Source organism: Embiotoca jacksoni, unplaced genomic scaffold (genome assembly GCF_022577435.1).
Source record: "Embiotoca jacksoni isolate LCO1_2020_lvr unplaced genomic scaffold, fEmbJac1.0.p SCAF_5, whole genome shotgun sequence".
NCBI classification, from domain to species: Eukaryota; Metazoa; Chordata; class Actinopteri; family Embiotocidae; genus Embiotoca; species Embiotoca jacksoni.
In genome coordinates this window covers 11,335,992-11,356,167 of record NW_027185403.1, presented here as the reverse complement: position 1 = coordinate 11,356,167, position 20,176 = coordinate 11,335,992, and the positions used below count along the sequence as shown (strand labels likewise).

The window sequence follows — 20,176 nt, the reverse complement described above, 5'->3', positions numbered from 1 at the left end:
GCCATGACGCCGCCGGCCGTGCTGCAGCGTTTATCATATTTCCTGTGGCGCTTTTGAGCTGCGACTTTTACGAGGCGGGAGAGCCTGTAAAGTCCGCTGAAAGTGACCATTCTCGGGGAGATAAACACACCGAGGCGAGAGAGACGACAACATCCAGCACGGTGCTGGAAACGCACAGGTCAGAGTTCATTAACACCTTCCGGTTGACCTATTTGGTGAGTTCTGACATGCGCACAAGCTGTTTGGCCAGGTGTAGCTGGACGAATTAATTACCTGTGCACATTTTTTTTTTTTTTTTTTTTTTGTCCCCCTGTACAATTTGGACTTTTATTTTGTCATTTAGCTGACACTTCTGTCCAGAAACTTTCCTGTCAACTTTTGCCTGGATGTAAAAGCTGTTTTGCAAATCTGTCCCTTTGGGAATTTGATGGAGATTCAGAATAAAAGCCGAATAGTTTTTGGAATTTTAAAGTTTTCAGACAGTTTACATGTCAAAACATTCTTTACAGTCAAAGCAAAGCAGTTTAGCCTATAAATAAAAACAAATCTTGAATTGCTCTCATTGATGCTGGGAAAAGCTCCAGCCTCCCATCCACCTTGAATGGAAAGCATTAAGAAACAAAAAAAGGCTGATCAGCAGCACTCTCTACTGGCCACTGTGTGACTGTATTGCTGTCTACGAAGCCCATGCATGACTTTGATAATAGATGATATGTACGTCTAAACTTAAACTCTTAAAATTCAAACAATAATGACCAAAGTCATCCTTAGCATTTGTCACAATATAAACTGTGAGGCGAGGCAGTGGGTAGTTTGCGTAAGTAAACCAGGCAATACAGGCTATACATCATCATACCTCTGTCTCTTTGTGTCTGCCTCTACATCATGTTTGTGTGTGTCTGTAACAAGTGTAAAAAATTCCATCATTTTAACCTCAAAGCCTTTTCAATTAAAAAATAAAAATTTAAAAATTTAAAAAAAGACAGCAACCTTACTGTAATGGTTGCTGTCACTTCCACCTTCGAAACATACAAATAGTAGTATTGTTTGTGCTGTGTAGTTCCAGGAATTCATTTATTTGCATTGCTATCAGTGTTTATAATCAGCTTTGCCGCACCTTTCCCGAAGCAAAGACTATTAGGTTAAGCAAAACATAGGTGGTCATCATTCAAGTCTGGAAGTAAAGAGACAACCCAGGTAATAAAACACATTGTATAATGTATATGGAATTTTCTAAAGGTACTTGACGATTCATGTAGAGGGTTTTAAGTGTGTCATTCCAATGAACTTTACTGTTAGTTTTAATTTTACATCATTATTTTCATGTCATTCAATTATCAGATTGTAAAACTAATATTTTCCAGCAGAAAATGGTTACTACAAAGATATCTCTATATGTCCTGCTTGGTCTTTTCCTCATGGGTAAGGAGCCACTTTGGATTTTACAGTTACATATATATTTGTACCTTATTGTCTGTTGATGTATATGCCAGTTCAGCTTTATAAAATATACTCTGTATTGTGTTATTGTAGATGATGTTGGCTCTACCTGTGTTCCTGTCGAGTGTCTGAGTTGTAACATTTCTCTGGCAGGTAAAGAAAAAAGGAAATCATTCACTCTTTTTTTAGACTACAGGAAATGTTATTTAGCAGCTAATGCACCTGGACATTGTCTGCCAATAAACTAAAAGGCGAGATGCATCGGAGAAATGTTCTTAATGTGATTTATTTTCCATCCCCCTCTATCTGTTTTCCCTATAGAGTCCTGTGATGTCTGCCATAACGACAGTCACTGCATGAGTGGTTAGTCCTCTCTTTCTTTTTATTTGTTCACTTCCAGATGAGTCCTATGAATTTTACATACAGTACAGTGGATGCAGTAATTGCTAGTGGGGTGTGGTAGTAGAATGAGGTCGTCTTAAATGTGGCAAACACGGGAGACTTCAAATATAAAGTAAGTGTTCATGAATTGGATTATTCTAATTTCGTGTTTTGCTGGAATTGGACTTTCATGAGTGGATGTGTCATGTATGCTTTGTTGTAAATGAAATGCTGACTGTCACATTCTTCTTCATGTTTACTATTCTCTCTTTAAAGGAAAAACAGACATTCCACCGAACTGCAAAAAAGGTAACTAATAACAACATCCTTGTCTGTGGATTTGCATTAAAAATCATAAAGCCATACCTGTCTAATTAACTAACACTATGACTGTTGCTTCTCTGCCCTTGTGTTTGTTTACGCTGACCATCAGCCTTTGCGGTGTTTGTCAACAGCACTGGATCCAGCGCACAGGAAGGTGATGACATCACTCTTACATGTGTCCATGACCTTCCCAATCTGGATCTGGCGTTCAGTTGGACAAAGGATGGTAGTGTAATTGTAGGGCAAAATACAAGCGAGCTCGTTCTCGAAGGAGTGCTTTCACCTGAAGCAGGACAATACAGCTGCTCTGTTCTTAGCGGATGTGGGTCTTACACGTCTCTGCCACACGAGGTCACCGTAGCCAGTAAGTAGACATCCCCTTGTCATTTAGATTGTGGGCTTGTACTCATTAACCAAAGGCCTGAAAATAAATGAATTTTACAAATTATAGAATGAAAATGACAGAGCAGTAAAACTTAATAGATTTTAAGATATGAGCTATAGAATTCTTAAACACTTACATGACCCTTGATAGCTCGTGTCTTCACTGTCTGTCTGTATTTTGTCATTCTAACTGTCTGTGTGTCTCTGTCCAGATAACAGTGTGATCATCTTGGTGATCTGTGGTGTCTCAGCTTTGGTCCTGGTCCTGATTATGGCTCTGGTGATGAAGTTCAAACTGAAAAGAGACAATAGTAAGAGCTCACTTTAAGTTTTTTGTGCTATTAGACAACAAAGAAAAGAAAAGAATTAAAGTACCTATTGGTCCTATCTGTTTTCCTTAAGAAATATACTGTAGGTCTATGTTACAATGTTTCAAACATGTGTAAGCGAAAAGAGGCAGATGAGAAGGTTGATATGACTGCAGCCTTATTCGATGAAATGATATGTCCAATATAAAGGTGTTGTGTGCAGCCACTTAGCACACAGTAGCTTATAGCACAAAGACTAGAAAATGGGTAAATAGCTAGTTTGGCTCTAAAAAGGTAATAAAATCCACCAACGATTACCTCTAAAGCTCACTAATAAAAACATGAAACATTGGTTGTTTAGTCTGTTTGTGTGCAGTTAAATCAAAGGCAAATAGTATGCAAAATGCAAAGATTAAAATAATATTTTTGCATTTCTACTTTCATTATCCGCTTTTTCTATCAAAAGAAAAGTTAGATGAGATATTATGTGCCACTCTTGTGTCGTGACATTCAACATGAAACTGGAGCCAAAAAACAGCTCATCTGTTACTGTGATTCTGTGTTACACTTTGGATTAAACCAACTATATGATACGATGCGATAATTTATGAACTTCAGAGATGCTGGATTATTGTTACAAATGGACAGAGCCAGGTGAGCTGTTTCCCCCTAATACCAGTCTTTGTGCCAAACTAGCTGGCTGCTGACTCCAGCCATATATCTACCACACAAACCAAAGACTGATATTGACGATGTTTAGTTTTTACACACTGCTGATCTTAGAGTTACAGAGCTGACTTGACTCAATGCGCATCATCAAGTATGACACCAACCCTCTTTCTTTCTGCAGCTAAACACAAAGAGAGGATGAGGCAGAGGGCGCAGATTGGGCAGAGTGGTGGTCCGGCTCCATTCACACCAAGGGGGTCCTAAATCAGAAACCGATGTCATATTCAAATATAACAAACACAGACCTTGTTTCATGAAAATAAAAACTCTTCCATCTTCGTCTTGGAGACTGTGTGTGATCAGATGAAGTTACCAGCGTATCTTTGGGCCATTTCCCAAACGTAACGCGTCATTCATGTTAGTCTGCTCAATTGAGAAAAAGAGCCTAGAAATGTTTTAATCCAGACGCAGGAGAGGCATGCTCACACTAATCCTGCTAAATGCACTACTCACACGAGCGCACACTACACAGAGCAGCTTTACAGTGGCTGGCATGTAATGGATATATGGGACATAATGCTATCCACTCCTCTCCAAGAGGAGGAGGGGGGAGGGTGTATGTGGGATTTGATAGTTGATTTATGAACACAGAAAAACTACTACATGATATAATAATTTTGAAGTGTATGTGTTACGTGCATTCACACCGCCAGTTCTCATGCTGCACTGAGTGTCTTTGTTTTTCTGCATTAACAGCAATTTTTGTCTCCGTAGCCATATGGCTTGAAACTTTTTTTCTTTTTTTTTTTTATCCCCGTGTGTTGGGTCAGGAAGGGGCTGTTTATTCAATTTCCTCCTACAGCAGGTGGCTAAGGGATAATCCAGGTAAAGCCACTGCAAAGTGGAGATGGCGGGATGGACAGCAGAAGGGGGGGGGGATGGGGGGAGGGTGGATGGAGTGGCCTTTGCATGGATGACCAGGGCTAATTCTGGCCTCCTAATCCCGGTACCATCCACCCTCCCCCCCCCCTCTTCCTGCTTGCTAACCCTACACTCGGGAGCAATTGACGGCCAGGTAGACGTTACTATCACATACACACATAGCACGTAACCCACCCAACTTTACCGAGGAGGAAGAGGGAAAAGGCGGAGGCTGCCGCTGGTACCTTGGTCTGGACAGCTAACCCGGGTGACCTGCATCGCCAACACACACCTGCGTGAGCTTCACTGGAGAATGTAGCTGCAGCCCCTCCAGCCAAACCACAGGAAACACACCAACATGGGAGAAGCTCAAAAGGTAGGTAACTTGATCTGGGGCAACAGGACGTACAAAGCCAAACGTGAACCTTCAGTATCTGTGTGATACAAAAGCTATTCTCACAGGTGGCTTGTGACACACATAATGAACCTCAAGCTTTTTTTTTTTTTGTAAGTGTATTTCTGTGAAGAAGCAGCCTTGATGCATCATCTCAATTCCTTGGCTTGTGTTGATACAGTGTACTAGCTATAATTGCGTTCTTAAATGGGATCTCATTTGTTAGTCACACGCAACTGGAGCATTGAATCAAATGTTTAAAGCTACGGTGCCTCTTGTGAGTTTGTGTGGCTGTCTTGGTGAACCGTCTGCGGTTGTGCAACCTTGCAGACTAATCACATTAACGGTGCACTCTTTTATGAATGGAGCTCTAATCAATGCCAGTGGTTTTCTAAATGAAGCATTCTTACAGAACGGGGGGGGGGGGGGGGGGGGGGCAGAAGCTACTCAATGGCTCCACAGACTGGGCAGTGTTGGGTGGAGAAAAATTAGTTCACAAATGTGTACACGTAAGAGGATCTTTGACCTGGAATAAGAAGGAGGCCAGTGGGATTTTTCTTAGGCTTCAGGTGGAAACTATATTTGTCTTTTCTTTTACCTCTTGATATTGTCAGATTGTTGATATGTCAGAGCAACATGTCACCTCCAAGGGAAGTAAAAAAAAAAAAAAAAATCCATGATCTGGTTTTCCAAGAACATGATGTCAAAAATAGACAGGTCTGATTTGATTCTGGTCACCTTTTTATTATTCCTGTGAATTGCTCTCAATGTTTCTATTCTAAACTGAAACATTATGAATCATAAATGACTTGATACGTTGATGCTTCTTGATCTCGACACAAGATAAGTACAAATCCTGGAAGATGCTGGCTGCTGTCACTTTAATGGTCTGCATGTCACAGTCTGCCTTATTCCATTTGACCGTCGTGCCTCTGCGCAGGGCTTACTCTCTGTCATAGAGAAGCTGAAGGGAACCACAGAGCAGGAGGTCAGGATAGTGCTTCTGGGGTTGGACAACGCCGGCAAGACCACCCTGCTGAAAGGCCTGGCCTCTGAAGATGTGAACACCATCACACCAACACAGGTGAGAGGGTCAAAAACCGGACGTACCAACACCACGACCTCAAGGAAGGTCATGATAATAATAAGACACAAACACCACAACTCTGTCGCACACCTGCGGATGATGTGTTGTGTCCTTCGTCTGATTGAATCCCATCTTACCGTGAACAGATGAGGCACCGTATAACATTAATTACCTGATGTCCCTTATTAAGTGTGGTTTATATAAACGGTGTATCTGCCCGAATTATTCCATCAATATTTTGTTAACTAACAAGTTAAAATGCTTGAAACACAAGTACAATTTGTCTGCTGAATGCTTTTGCAAAGGTTATGATGGATTTTTTTGTGGGTTGAATGGAGCGTTTTCAGAAGATAATTTGTGTTTTCATGATGGGACAACCCAGTATTATAAAAGGCAGGCAGATTGTATTTAATCTTGTGAGACCAGCTGGACCAGTGGACACTCACTCTCAAAGTAATGGGATTCAGATGACCTTTGGTTTTCTGACACTGTGAAATGAAATGATTGGCCCCATGCTACACATGGTTTCACCACTAATCAGTGAAATAATGACGAGAGGATGTCAGATCATGTCATTATACCGTTAGATAACCTTTCATCAAGGGATAAAATGTGGCCTGACATGACCTTGCTGTTTTGCATGCTCTCAGCACAGATCCTGGCGAGGTCCCAATTATTTTTTTGTATTTATTTTTTTTCTTCATCATGTCCCTCTGATGTAATTATCAAACCTCTGATATCATTATCTAACACCCTTACATTACTCTGCCAAGTCCAGAGAAAACAAGAGCAGATGCGCTGCCAGGTCCTGGACAACTGCGACAGCTCATCAGACTCCATGCAGAGGGGATGTAGTCCAGGATGACATGGCAATAGTCGCCAAACCACGTAGCTAAATCAGACCTGACACATGAACACATACACTTCACTTGATCCTTGTGGTCTTATCTTCAGATTTGCTCTACAGCTGGCCCTCAGGATAAAGTTGTTACACAACTTCCTCGACTGAAACAGAGAGGAGCAGTGTTCTGAAAAACGTCTGTGGATTAACATGGTGACCACTTCCTTAGAAACACCTAAAGCACAGGCTGCACTCCAGCTGATACGTAACATGTTTTCATTAGAGAGTAACCACAGTGATTAATTCAATACACACACACCTGTGTTCTACTACATTGCTACCTAATGAATTGCTTCATAATAATTTACAAGACTTCCCGAGTGTAGCCGATCCGTTTTAAATGGAAGGCATTGATGTGCAGTACAGTGACTCCACCTTTGTGTTTTACCTCAGGGCTTCAACATAAAGAGTGTTGCCTCTCATGGCATGAAACTTAACGTCTGGGACATTGGAGGACAGAGGAAGATCAGGCCCTTCTGGAAGAAGTACCTGGAAAACACAGACCTCTTGGTGAGCAATTATATTCACTTCAAATTTACATTTCTCCTGACATGGAAGCAAAATAAAATAGATAATTTGTGATAGCATTTACCATACACAGATGATGTTCTATAATGCAGCAGTGTAGCACACATAAGGTCAGGTTAAGCAGCATAATTGTGTTTTCATGAAGGAACTTAATCATAAAACTCTAATGTTATGGGACATTTTTTTGAAAGGACTGGATACTGTGCGTTGTAGCCTTAATCAACACTGACTTTTTTGGCTGCTGTATATGAAAAGAGTGACTGACACTTTCAGGAGTTTATATAAAGATAACTTTCATTCATTGTTTTTTATTTTTTTTGTAAATTACAATATGATATCATTGTCATGTGTTTTTTCTTTTAGATTTATGTTATTGACAGCGCAGACAAGAAGCGGTTCGAGGAGACGGGACTGGTAAGCCTGCAAATACGTACTGACAACAACCAATGCAACATTTTGCTTACCAGACTGAACATATTGTGTTAAAAACCGTCCACAATTTAACAGTAGTCGTGTGTGTACTTGTGCGCAGGAGCTGTCCGAGCTGATTGACGAGGAGAATTTAAAGGGCGTTCCGGTGCTCGTCTTTGCCAACAAGCAGGATCTGGCCACAGCATCACCAGCCAGCGAGATCGCTGAGGGACTCAACCTGCACACATACCGGGACCGCGAGTGGCAGATTCAGGCTTGCTCGGCTGTGTCTGGGGAGGGAGTTCAGGTCAGACCCAACAGGGATTTATCGATTTCTCCTCTGCAGATGTAGCCTAATTCGCCACATAAAAGTTCTCCCTGTCTTCCTTCTGTGTTACATTGTACTGAAAATCTGATTTTATTTCTTTTTTTGATTTGCTAAGTGAGATGGTTTGGACGATTTTCCATCTTCAGACTGTCTGAACCAATCTGTGAGCAGATTTTGTTTCCATTTCTCCAACAGGATGGCATGAACTGGATTTGCAACAACATTGTGAACAAGAAGAAGTGAACCAGCATCCCAAACAGCACTGACCAGAGTCAACGGGAGAACCAGCGTCACATAAGGGATTAAACAAATATTTCACTTCATTTAATATTTTATGTCCCCTCACTGATTTCAATAATCATTTTGTTTTTACACTTTGTGACATTTTTATGAATGTTTTGCAAATGTAGCTAATATAACAAAATATTTTAGCTACAATAAGTGAATTAGGTTCTTGTTATAATATAATAAAAATATGTTTTTGTTCCCTGTATTTAAAGATCCTCGTCTGGTGAATCTGTGTGCTTTCTTAAACACTGAGAAAACCCAGCTGAGTGTGTAGCCATGTAGGACTGTTGTCGTTTGTCACATGTTATATAGGCACCAGTTCAGTGTGAGTGTAAAGTATGTGTTTTGAGGTTTTTGACAATAAAATAACTGGTCATTTCTGCTATTTTGTTTTCTTGTTTTCAAATCAAATGGTGCCATCAGTCATCTGATTCTCCAAATATACAGTATATACGTGCTCAGACAGTAAGGAAAGGCACATTAATGGTCAAATCATTTAGAAAATTCTCAGTGACAGAAATACATGAATGTGAATGTAAATACTTTGTTGAGTGACAAGAGGAACAATAACAAGCTGATCTGTTCCTGCTCAGCTGTCATCCCGCTTCATTTTCACACCACGGTGACAAGCACTTGCATTGTATAGCGTGAGAGAGACTAATTGAAAAGCAAGAGTTAGAGAGAAGAGAGTTTGCAATTACATTGAATGGCAGAACAAGATATTAAATTTTCAAGGCAGAGCGGAACAAACAGTGCAGGAAATTACACGCAGAGAGGCTGACTAATTTTCAGCGGGGACACTTTTTCTCAAATGTTTTATATGTTAATTCGGGGACTATTACAAAGTATACAGCCTCTCTTCCACCAGTACGGCTGTTTGTCAGGATTGCTTCTCACAGAGGTAGTTGGCCATATGACACCTCTCACATCCAGCTGTGAACGCTGCGTGCTCCTCCAGCAGAAATGCAAATAGTTTACACAGTGAGAGCAACTTTGAAGAAAAAACCCTTTTCACCTTCTATTTCAAGACTTGGAAAAATGATTGTTCAGATCATTAATTCTATGTGCCCCCCTCAGTCAGTTTATCTTTCCTCGGAGAAAAGCAGTCAGAGACCCTCTGGGCTTGAATACCTACACACCCCTGAGGTCATTCTTCACATATTTGTCCATTAAACTGACCTTGGTGTAAGCTCAGACCTCCATTCATTTTGCCTCCACTTGGAGTTGGTTTTAATGGATCCTTTGTTTCTATTGTCTTGAGCTGTAATTAGCCATCTGAAAGCACTTTAAAAATCACATCAGCCAGCAGGCTTTGTTTTCTGTCCTCCTCGACATGAAATTATGTGAATTAATTTTTTTTAATTTTTTTTTTTATGATGCTTGGAAAATAAGCTTTTTTTTGTTGTTTAATTTGTATTCGTAAAATTACTGAATATTGGTTGAACAATTTAGTCATCTCCATGGTAACTAAGATTTGGAGCAAGTCCCAAAACATTTTTAGGCTTCAGCATCTTTTGAGGGAGCACAGCAGGGGAGGTGGGACCAATTATAACTTGTACTAAAGGATCATTATGGCAGTTTGAAAGAAACCAGACATCGCAGGAGCTGGCAGGGTGGTGAGATGAGTGTGAATTGTGCAATGGGCTGTTCGGTGGGGCTTTTTTAACCAACAGGTGGCAGTATTAGAGGGTCAGATCAATCCATGCCTGACAAGGACAGTTTCCCATTTGCAAATAAGTGATTTGACACCCTCTAATTTGTCAAATTTTTCTTACCGGTCTAAAGCCAAGGTCGGGCAGATACTTTAATTCCTGCCAGTGAATACCAGCAAATTCTAGTCAAAAATCATTTCAATCAGGTGACTGAGATTGTGCAGCTTTTGTTCCGTAATTGTTTTTTTTTCTCATTGGTTGAAATTTTCAATTCATCTCCATGTGTTGAATATAAAACATTTAATCTTAAGGTGATATGATGTCACTACCGTACTGGTGGTCCCTTTGCAAGTGTTTCTATGGCAACCCTCCCTGTTATCCATGGTCCACCAGCCACCTCTCTTCTTTAGTCCAGCCCTCTCTCTTGTCCTACATTTCTTTTATTTTCCAAAGCTCTACCTGCCAAAAGAAATCCTGAGTCCTGCAGAGACACTGGACAACAAAACCGCCACTACACATCGCAGGTAGGAACAAAAGACAACACGGTGTTTGGTTGCCTAGAGAAAGATGATGAACCTGCTGCTTTTAAGTAAACAGGATGGAGTGATGGGGCTAAGTTTAATAATGGAAGTTTATGTTTGATGAGCTTGAGATTGATTATGTTTAGAGTGATGCAAAATCATTGTTTATGTTAATTGTTATTCTTTTCAACAGGTTAATTTAGCATTAGACAGGATTATCTATAAAATGCCACTTGAGTTTGTGTCTTTAATGTTCATCCGCACACGTGGTAAACAAAATAATAAAAGATGCTTTTTATCCTCAGGGCTGCAACAAAATCTTCTTAGCACACTGAGAGAACAAATCCTTCCATCATGCCAGAAGTCGGCCACCTCGCCTCCCCAAAGCCACAGTCGCCCAGTTTCACCACCAGCCCGACAGCAGTCAGCCTCCTGAACACCACTACGCTTCTCCCACAGCAGAAGTTGCACTTGGAAGTGCACACCATCCTGATTGTCGTAATTTTTTGCGGGGTCTGCTTACTGCTCCTGCTGGCCTTTTTCTATGCCTTTTGCTTCCACTGTTCCATCAGTTCATCTCTTAAAGACTCACGCACAGCCAACGGATGCAGCCTAGATCGTGAGGACGCCACCTTTAAGTGCAGCTCATCTGATCAACACTCAGTAGGGAATGTTGTCTGACTGTGACATTGGAGCAGGATAATTAATATCTGATAATGATTTAACTCCCATATACAATGTTATAAAAGGAATGTGTGGTAGGTTTCCTACTAAGTTCACTGGAGTTTAGGTAACATGCTGGAAAACATGCATGCAAATGTAGCATATCCATATATACCCAGAGAACTGTGTTCAATAAAAATGTGTAAAATATATGGAAATGGAAATGTGAGTTTGAATGACAATATCTTTGAGTGACAAGGAAAACAATAACAAATGCATCCATACTGTTCAGTAGCCATCTTGCTTTAATTTCACTGAGCTGACAAGGGATTTCACCGTGCCGTGGCTGTTTTTGACTGATCTAAAGCTGATGAGCCGATACTTGCAAGATGGAAGACAGAGAGGGGAGAGGGACAGAGTGATTTCTTCACAGGATGAGGCAACATGTCAAATCTACAAGATGCAACAGAACAAACTGCAGGCAATAATTGAGCTTGTGTCCAGCTGAACCACGAGGCAGTGAACACTTTTTAATACTTAAACATATACACAATAGGTAGACTGGACGGTTTTAGTGTCAGTTACGTTGGGGATGCGAGAAGTTTCTTTTCACTAGTAAAGCTAATAGAGATTCAAAGGGGCTGTTACACTGATCAGATAATAAACTGATGATTTTGATATGCAATTCAACACCACACAAGGTCACTAGAAGTTTCAAGCATTACAGTCTAGTTCCACGTACAAACATGTGATTTTTACATTCACATCAACACAACAACTCCTTCAAAATGCCAAAACGACAGCAACAACTGCATCCCTATCACCCGTCTGGCCTAACATTGAGTGCTTTGACTTAGATGTACGAAAAGCACTTTAGAAACAGTAATACATATGAATTACTGGCTACAGCTTCAGCTGGCATCAGCTAGGGTGACATTACCATCTCACGATTCATGACACAGTGCACATGGCACTTTTGGAGCAGGGGGAGTCACAGGAGCTGTCACGGGACTCCATGATGGAGTCTCTACCATCAGACTCGGGGGAGTCCAGCTCAAGGTGAGAGTCCTGGAGACCGTCTTGCAAAGCGTCCTTAAAGTGCGGAGGAAACAGGTCATTTTATTACACCTATACAGCTCACTCGGGAAGGGAATCATTATGACATGTATGGATGAAAATAAAAAGAAGTAGTTCAATTCTAGACATCCCAGATATTCTCTCTCACCTTATGTGCTGACATCTCCTCCACCCGGCACTCCTCCATCGACTCCTCCAGAGAATGGCCGGAAATCTCCATCTTGATACGATGAGAGCGAATAGACTTGACATCGTCCTCGCCCTCCCCTGCTACCAGTGGGAAAACCTGGAGGCAGGCACAGAAGGAGAATTAAGAAATCAAAAGATAATAATGGTGGCAATGAGGCAAATGAGAGTGTACAACATTCGAGCATGTCTCAGCTGAACCTTTACTCGTCCCTCCTCGTCCCCTGTGGCCTCAGGGCTTAAGATGGTGGCCTTGCTGATGGCTTTACTGATGGTCTGGGTCTCAAACTGAGGACACGCCGCCTGAGCATTCCCATCCTTGTCCCTTTTTCCTTTCAGCCAGTAAGTCTCAATTTCAACATTCCCCTAAACATGGATGAAAGGAAGAAAAAGGTTTGTACATAAAGATGGCTTCTTTCACACACACTCAAAGACATGCACTCAGAGGCTCCATTTTTGTACGTTAGTAAAATGGCTGTATTTTCAATTCCCTGATAAAAAAAAAAAAATGAGGAACTCTTGCTTCCTTGAGATTGGCACCAGTAATCAGCTGTCTCACAAACCTTCAGGAGCCACTTTGCTGGTGTTATCATTACATGTACAGCTTCAAAGTCAGGCCCACTGATAATACGGTAAATCAACAAGCAAGCTGCAATTACCAGCTGTGAATACTAAGTGTGTTGACTCCCCAGAGCCAAAACAGCAAATTATTATTATTTCATTTATTTTTAAGGTTCAGAAATGTTTATGCTGTCTGGTCTAATCGTCCATTAACACAAATTAAAGTGTTTGGTCTCATGTATGCTGTGCATAGTGTGCCGGTATTTACCTTTGAGTGGAGGAATGCACTTTATACTTTTATGAGCATCCAAACCATTTGTTATTGTTATTTGATCCTATGTGGGGATTCTTTTAATATATGTGTTCATGTGTCTGAAAGTTCATTAATTTATAAGTTCTTTCAATTAAATTGAATTGAACTATGTGTTACTCATGTGTTCCACAAAGCATATGATAATGACTTACATGTTGTTATTATGTTTGATTATATGCAATGAATAAGGTGGGTGTAGTTGCTATGGTGACTGTTTTGACCCCTGACCTTGATGGTAATAGTGCCCCTCCTTTCAAAGATGAAGTGGCTTCCTTTTAGGTGCTCATAGGTGGCGCTGCTGAGCTGGATGTGCATCTCCTGATAGAGACAGCGAGCAAAGAGTCACAACAAAATCACAGAAAACTGCTACATCCCTTCAGTTAATATATATATAACAATCTGACATATCTGCTTTATGTATACTGTATAGATATATATATATATTTAGACATTAGCTTCTCATTTGTTTTTGTTTTAGCCTTTTTAGGCTTTTTTTGAAGTTATTGTTTTTCTGTCACTCATTATGTTCCCCTACCTTGCCGTTGCTCTCCATGGCAGACGCAGTGTGAACTGTGTCACCATGCAGACCATAACGTGGCATCCTATGTCCTACCACACCTGCCACGACCATCCCAGAGTGTATCCCTGCATGCAAAACGACAGGTGAGTTCACTCTGTCAACCCCTGACAGTAAAACACACAGACAGGTCCGTACACCTCTACCCACCGACACGGATCTGGATGTTGTTGCCGTTAGAGGGGTCTTTGAGGTGATCTATGGAGCGCACCATGTCTAAGGCCATGTCACAGATGTTGTGGGCGTGATACTTAGTCTTCTCCGGAGCCCCGGCAACCACCATGTATGCGTCTCCTATGGTCTCAACCTGCAGGGACAGCAGCTCTCAGCCAGGTGCACTTGTGTGTAAAGTGTAAAGGAAAACCATGTACACACACACACACACACACACACCTTGAAGACACGGTGCTTCTCGCTGAGCGTGTCAAACAGCGTGTACATGGTGTTGAGCATGGAGACCACCTGCATGGGAGTGATGTGGCTGCAAATGCGAGTAAATCCCACGACATCGCTGAAGAGAATAGTCACATCAGGGAACACCTGGGAGAACAGCGATAAGATTGTTGATGAGCAGGCAGGTTGACGCACACATACAGAGGTGAGGGAGGCAGCCATTAATGGGACTCTTTTGTGTATATACTGCTATGCACCATCTGGAAGCCACTCTTTATCAACCTGAATTTTATTAAAGCAAAAAGCCTCCAATAGCACAAATTCAGAGGATTTATGAAGATTTTTGCACAGTGTGCACATGTGTGCATGGTCCCTTTTTACATGGGCAATAAAAAAAAAAAAAACAGTTTGTATTCTGACAGATGCAAAATTTAAATCTTTAATCAGACAATTGTGCTATTTGTGCTTCTCTAATTGGTAGTTACTTTCACTCACACACATGTACGAGTGGAAGTAACTACCAATTAGAGAGCATTGAAAGTCACATGGCTTTCTTTACTCGTTAGTGTGGATATACATGCTGTTATGACAGCTACCCTCTATGCTCCCTTCTCCACTGTAGATTCACCTTGTCTTTGATCCGTCTTTCTACTGGAGATAATTAGGGCAAATTAAAGTGAACTATAGAAGGGAAAACTCTGTTTTATTAATATTATTGGTAAGGAAATGTGAGCCAAGTGAAGGAAACATGAGGAGATAATATGAGACGTGTGCAGATACAATATAATCACTTGCATTTTTATGTCATAGAAGGAGAATCTATCTTCTGAAACTGAAACAAATTCATCTTCAAGTTAAACTTCAAGTCTCCTCTGATTCTTGCATGTTGTTGATGGATAGTACTGCTCAGTGGCCTACTGTACACAATACACTATCTGCAATCCTGACCTCACAAGTGTTTACAGCCGGCTCTCCTTTGCGCAGCCTTTTCGCCACCGGCTTGGGAATCATCCTGTACAGGAGGTCGTCAGTCTTCTTCATCTCATAGTCCAACATCTTCATGCTCTCCTCCAGCTTACTGGACTTCTTTTGCTCCTGCACTCCCAATGGGAAGTAAAACAAAAAAATATTGTTTAGTTTGTGGCTCAGCTCCGCAGACAGTGGGTGAGCGACGGGCCTCAGAGCAACGGTGCATAAATGTAGAGTCACAAGTGACCTGATCACACATATAAAATGCAGCTGCACTTTGGCACAGGAAACCTGTATGAGAGCTCTCTTCAGCTCCTCTGACTGCTGCGTTCCCGCCAGCACCAGGTCTCTGCTCGAGTCGTGCATGCTCAGGTCATTGATGTACAGGCCGGTCTTAAACATGGCGCTCAGACTCTCCATCCTACACACACCGTTAAAGAGAGAGGACGAGCATGAAACAATGATAATATTATTAAAAATGTACCAAATCAGCCTGAGAATCAATTAAGTGATGATAGCATTGCCTTTAAAATTGTAGAATTAAAAGACAGAAATCATGGGATATGTTATTTTTAGTTTCCTGCAATATTAATAATGCAAGCAGTGTGGTGTGGCATTTAATATTTCAGTAGCTTTGTCAATACAGGCATAAGGACATTTTGCTTGCAAAACAAAATGTTTTAGAAGAGGAGGGAGATGTTTTGGTAATGTACTCTCTGGAAAACACTCTCAGTTGCAAATGGGTTCCCATTAGGTTCACAAGAGCTGCACTGTCTGATTACAAGCTAATTAGCAGCTCATTTCATGCATGGTAAGTGCTGTTAGAATGGGCCCCTGATTTGATTCACTGCCCAGCCTTTTATTTCCAGCCTCGTAATTCACTTTAGCGCTGGCTGCTTTTTAGAATGTTTTACTTTTCAACTGCAGCCTTTTAATAAAGATCTGTATCTGTGTGTGTGTGTGTGTGTGTGTGTGTGCGTGCGTGCGTGCGTGCGTGCGTGCGTGCGTGTGTGTGCTTGCGTGTGTGTGTGTGTGTGTGTGTGTGTGTGTGTGTGTGTGTGTGTGTGTGTGTGTGTGTGTGTGTGGAGCTTACACAGGGGTCCCCAGGAAGATGATGGACTCCCACTCAGGCATGTATCTCATTTGTCCTTTTAGTCTGAGGCAGCGGCTCCCATCACCCCAGCTCTCCATTGCATTAGCGCTGTTACCATCTAAAAGAGGAGCTTATTAATGCCAAGACGACAAACATTTAGAGAGATGTTTTCAGGCTGGATTTCATCATCAGATAATTACTGCACTACGTTAACAGTATCATCCTAATGGATTTAGCAATTTTAAAATAATTTGACATTTTGGGAAGTCTTTTGTTTTTACGGCAGTTGGATGAAAAAATAAATACCACTTTCATATATACAGTATGTATGTTGGGAATGAAGCAGGAGTCAGTAGCTGATGTCAGAGGAAGTGGAAATAGTGACAAACAGCTTAATACAGATTTTGTTTTTGGGCTTGATCCTGGACAACAAAAATTAAAAATGTTTTGATTGCCTTTAATTTTTTTTTCTATTCTCTGGTAGATTAGAGTCTGTTTGTTCAGGTCTTGTCATGGGTCTTTGTATATAACAGAGAGGTTATGACCTTTGTAATCATCTCCAATAATGGACTGGAAAGCCATGAGCTCCACATCGACGTCAGCAGAGCGATTGGCATTTTCATAGTCGGAATCTGAGAATAAACATGGTGAACAATCAGAGTCATAAACTTTCACAGTTACATCCTCCGCCATGACAAACAGGGCTGGGATCAGTCACACAAAATTCAGTCAACCAAAAGTGAATCAACAACATTAAGCTATTAATTTTCTGTAAATGCAGGACCTCCTAAACTGCAACTTTAACGCTGCTCCAGGTGAAATGTTGATTCTAAAGTACAAGAACAGACATGCATTTTACTACACACCCTCTGTTTGGATTAAATTGAAATTGACTGTGTATTTAGTGTCTGACTGCGGTGAATTTGACTAGCAAGTCCTGTCCTATCAGACACACACCCCTGCGAGTGTTTACATGGCTTCCACTCTTACTCTGGACTCGGTTGTGAAGGTTCCTCTCTCTCTTCACAGGCTCCTTGGACATGATCTCAAACAGGTTGTTGGGGTGGGAGATGATCTGTGTACAGATTACTAAATCAGTATTCTCAACACTCATCAGCTGCATGTTTAAAGATAATATCTTCAAGATACATCGATGTTTATAGCAGAGTAATGAGACCGAGTCTGAACTGAAGGGACTGGTAATATCAAAACTGCTCCAGTCTGAAATGTCTCACCATGTTCCAGGTGAACTCCACTAGGGGGCGAGCCAGCAAGAAGGCATCCGTGATCTTCTTTCCATCCAGATCAGGGAAGACGGTGGACAGACCTGAGCCGACATTGTGCACCACCATGTCCTGAAGAATTTAAAGGATCAGTGAGTGTAAATTCATTTCATTCCTAAACTGCCCTGCGTGATCTAAAGAGATAACCGAAAATAAATACCTGTCTGAAGACGACATTGAAGGGGAAGACCTCGAAGAAGAAGTCAGAGGTAATGGGCAAAATCTCCTGCTCCTCCTCATCCTCCTTCATGATGTAGCGGTAGGCTGAGTTGTCAAAGTTCAGCCTGTATGTACACACAGATGAAAACTTTTTCACAAGTTTAAAGTTAATCATAAACTGTGCTGGAAGAAGGATACAGATTGTTACATAAGTCAAATACACTCCTTTTTTTTAGGGATCAAAAACTAAAAAGGTTGATAACTTCTGGTTTTATGGTTTTTTTAATGTCCTATCTTATTCGGAAAAGAAATGAGAAGCAGCATGAGATGAATATTCACAAGTAAAGTACTTATAAGTTGTATTTAAGTGTCGTTGCTGAGTAATTGTAGGTATTTTCCACCACTACCTATAAACAATCTGTATGTGTACCTCATGGTGACATGGGAGTAGTCCCCGACCATCTGCTCGGACAGTACCTCCACATGGATGTCAGTGTCATAGAACTGTTTCCCCATCTGCCTCAGCTGACCCATGGCATAGTGCAAGTAGCCCTTACGCTTACTCCTGCAGGTGGCAGAGGAAGAAAAGAAAAGATGTTAAACACACAGTTTCTGTCTGGTTTCCTTGCCAACACTCAAGTCTGATAATAGTCAGATAATCACTTTTCCCTCTCTGAGCTTTTCTAACTCTGTAGTCAGTTCCCAACACCCCCATGTCAGACCTGTAGTGGAGGGTCACTCCAGTGGCAGACTCCTCCTGGCAGAAGAAGGTCGGGGGCTGCACCTTGGGGTAGCTGAAGCGCAGGTATTCATGGAGGTTGTCAAGGCCATTGACAAAGTCACGTACATGCCGGCCCAGCACCTGAAGGCCGAGACACGAACACACAAGTCATGTCTACTCTATTGGCTTGTTTTTGTTACAGATAGAGATCTTAAAGGGGCACTGCAGATTGAAAAAAAACCCTCTGTTTACATATCAAGGGTTGTAGTAACCCATGTAACCTGTGAAAACCAGGGTTATCTAAGCTTGGGCTTGGATAAAATCTTCTTTTTTTTAGAGTCCATCTTTTGAGTTCTCCAACTTCATGAAAGTCCAGTTAGAAATCTTTCTATTTGGCAAAAAAAAAAAATGTCGAGACCTAACAGGACTGAGTTCATAATCTTACTCAAATTCCTAATTTGTAATTACTGAAAACAAGAGAATGAAGAAATCTTTTAAATTGGTACTAAAAGATAAAAGGTATTAAAGCACCAGCCAAACATGTAGCTCACTGATAACCCCCTGATTTCGCAAGATGTTCAGGAATAAAATGGCATTACATTTTATGTGACGTGCCCTGATCATCGACTGACAAAACTCACTATAACACATAACATCCCCAATGATTCATACATGGTATATTTCATAATTTTCTCAAATATGTACCAGAAAAACTGACAAAGTTCTGACAGTTTTGAATCTACAATCTTCTCTCACCTTGAGGATCCTGTCATAGCCGTATTTCCCTACGAAGCCCAGGAAATAGACACCCCAGGAGTTCATCAGCTCATTATAGGGCGTGCCTGTCACTCCGCTGGCTGCCTTTGCAATGCGGGGAATCACACTCTCACTATACACCTGCAGATACAGACATTATCACTTAGGAAAACAGGACTATGAAGTCTCAGACAAAAACAACAGAGTGACAGATGAAACTGCAAACAAGGTGACTTGGGTGCATATAGACACTACAGACTTCACAAGTATTATTATTCCATGCATACAGTACGTCTCTGTACCTCGTGGGTGACAAAAGAGTGTAACCTGACATCTGCTCTCTCTCTGACCAACTTCCACACGTCATCTCCGTATGACTCCTTGATGAAGTCGTGAAGACTCTCGCACAGCAGTCCGTACATTATTTCTCTCTGGATTGAAGCTCAGACTGAGCACTGTCAAGATGGCTTCCCAGCTGATTGACTTCCAACTGTCGTCCCAAAGGCACCTGCGAGCGATAAGAAAAGTTCAGATTGATGGCTTTTCTCAGTGCTGCAAGCTGAATTTTAATGCATTTAGCTTTCAGCGTCAAGCTATAAAAAGACATGTACTTAAATAATGCTGCTTTTGCTTTCTCCTGCTCTCAACGCTGCCAATAAGGTTTCATCTGAAAGCCAACAGGGCAAAGGATTTTAAAGGTGCCCTAATTACACAAGCCCTCGAGTCTGAATGGGCCTCTATTGTTCTTGAGTCAGCTGCCAGTGCCTGGTGGCCTTTCTCTGTGTGACATGAACACACTGCGGAAGAAACCTCTCAAACACAGATGACACCAGTCAAGAAAAATTGTCCTGTTTTATCTTGCTATCCCCTTGTTGTCCTTTTCAAGAG

The 20,176-nt window shown here is 41.4% G+C and overlaps 3 protein-coding genes across 4 annotated transcripts; 2 read left to right on the top strand and 1 right to left on the bottom strand.

Annotated features, from left to right (window-relative positions):
- Nucleotides 1–1,150: 1,150 nt before the first annotated feature.
- On the top strand, nt 1,151–3,813 carry LOC138211599 (uncharacterized). Its single transcript, XM_069171570.1, has 8 exons — nt 1,151–1,197; nt 1,365–1,422; nt 1,534–1,593; nt 1,762–1,803; nt 2,098–2,130; nt 2,255–2,509; nt 2,742–2,840; nt 3,688–3,813. The coding sequence occupies exons 2-8, from the start codon at nt 1,371–1,373 to the stop codon at nt 3,768–3,770; spliced, it is 624 nt and encodes a 207-aa protein (XP_069027671.1). The 5' UTR covers nt 1,151–1,197; nt 1,365–1,370; the 3' UTR covers nt 3,771–3,813.
- A 906-nt stretch (nt 3,814–4,719) lies between these two features.
- On the top strand, nt 4,720–8,369 carry arl3l1 (ADP ribosylation factor like GTPase 3, like 1). Its single transcript, XM_069171571.1, has 6 exons — nt 4,720–4,803; nt 5,762–5,905; nt 7,203–7,319; nt 7,701–7,751; nt 7,870–8,055; nt 8,272–8,369. The coding sequence occupies exons 1-6, from the start codon at nt 4,786–4,788 to the stop codon at nt 8,317–8,319; spliced, it is 564 nt and encodes a 187-aa protein (XP_069027672.1). The 5' UTR covers nt 4,720–4,785; the 3' UTR covers nt 8,320–8,369.
- Nucleotides 8,370–11,688: 3,319 nt separating this feature from the next.
- LOC138211598 (soluble guanylate cyclase 88E-like) lies at nt 11,689–19,976 on the bottom strand. Of its 2 annotated transcripts, none has more exons than XM_069171567.1 (19): nt 19,900–19,976; nt 19,591–19,796; nt 19,289–19,429; nt 18,534–18,673; nt 18,242–18,376; nt 17,813–17,936; nt 17,605–17,724; nt 17,360–17,444; nt 16,915–17,001; nt 16,370–16,499; nt 15,568–15,697; nt 15,256–15,402; nt 14,308–14,454; nt 14,065–14,221; nt 13,873–13,982; nt 13,566–13,655; nt 12,665–12,829; nt 12,426–12,563; nt 11,689–12,292 (listed from the first exon to the last, which is right to left on the bottom strand). In XM_069171567.1, the coding sequence occupies exons 2-19, from the start codon at nt 19,708–19,710 to the stop codon at nt 12,152–12,154; spliced, it is 2,307 nt and encodes a 768-aa protein (XP_069027668.1). In that variant the 5' UTR covers nt 19,711–19,796; nt 19,900–19,976; the 3' UTR covers nt 11,689–12,151. The 2 variants fall into 2 exon arrangements, with proteins under 2 accessions (XP_069027668.1, XP_069027669.1); XM_069171568.1 differs by having other exon boundaries at nt 16,370–16,487.
- Nucleotides 19,977–20,176: the final 200 nt, after the last annotated feature.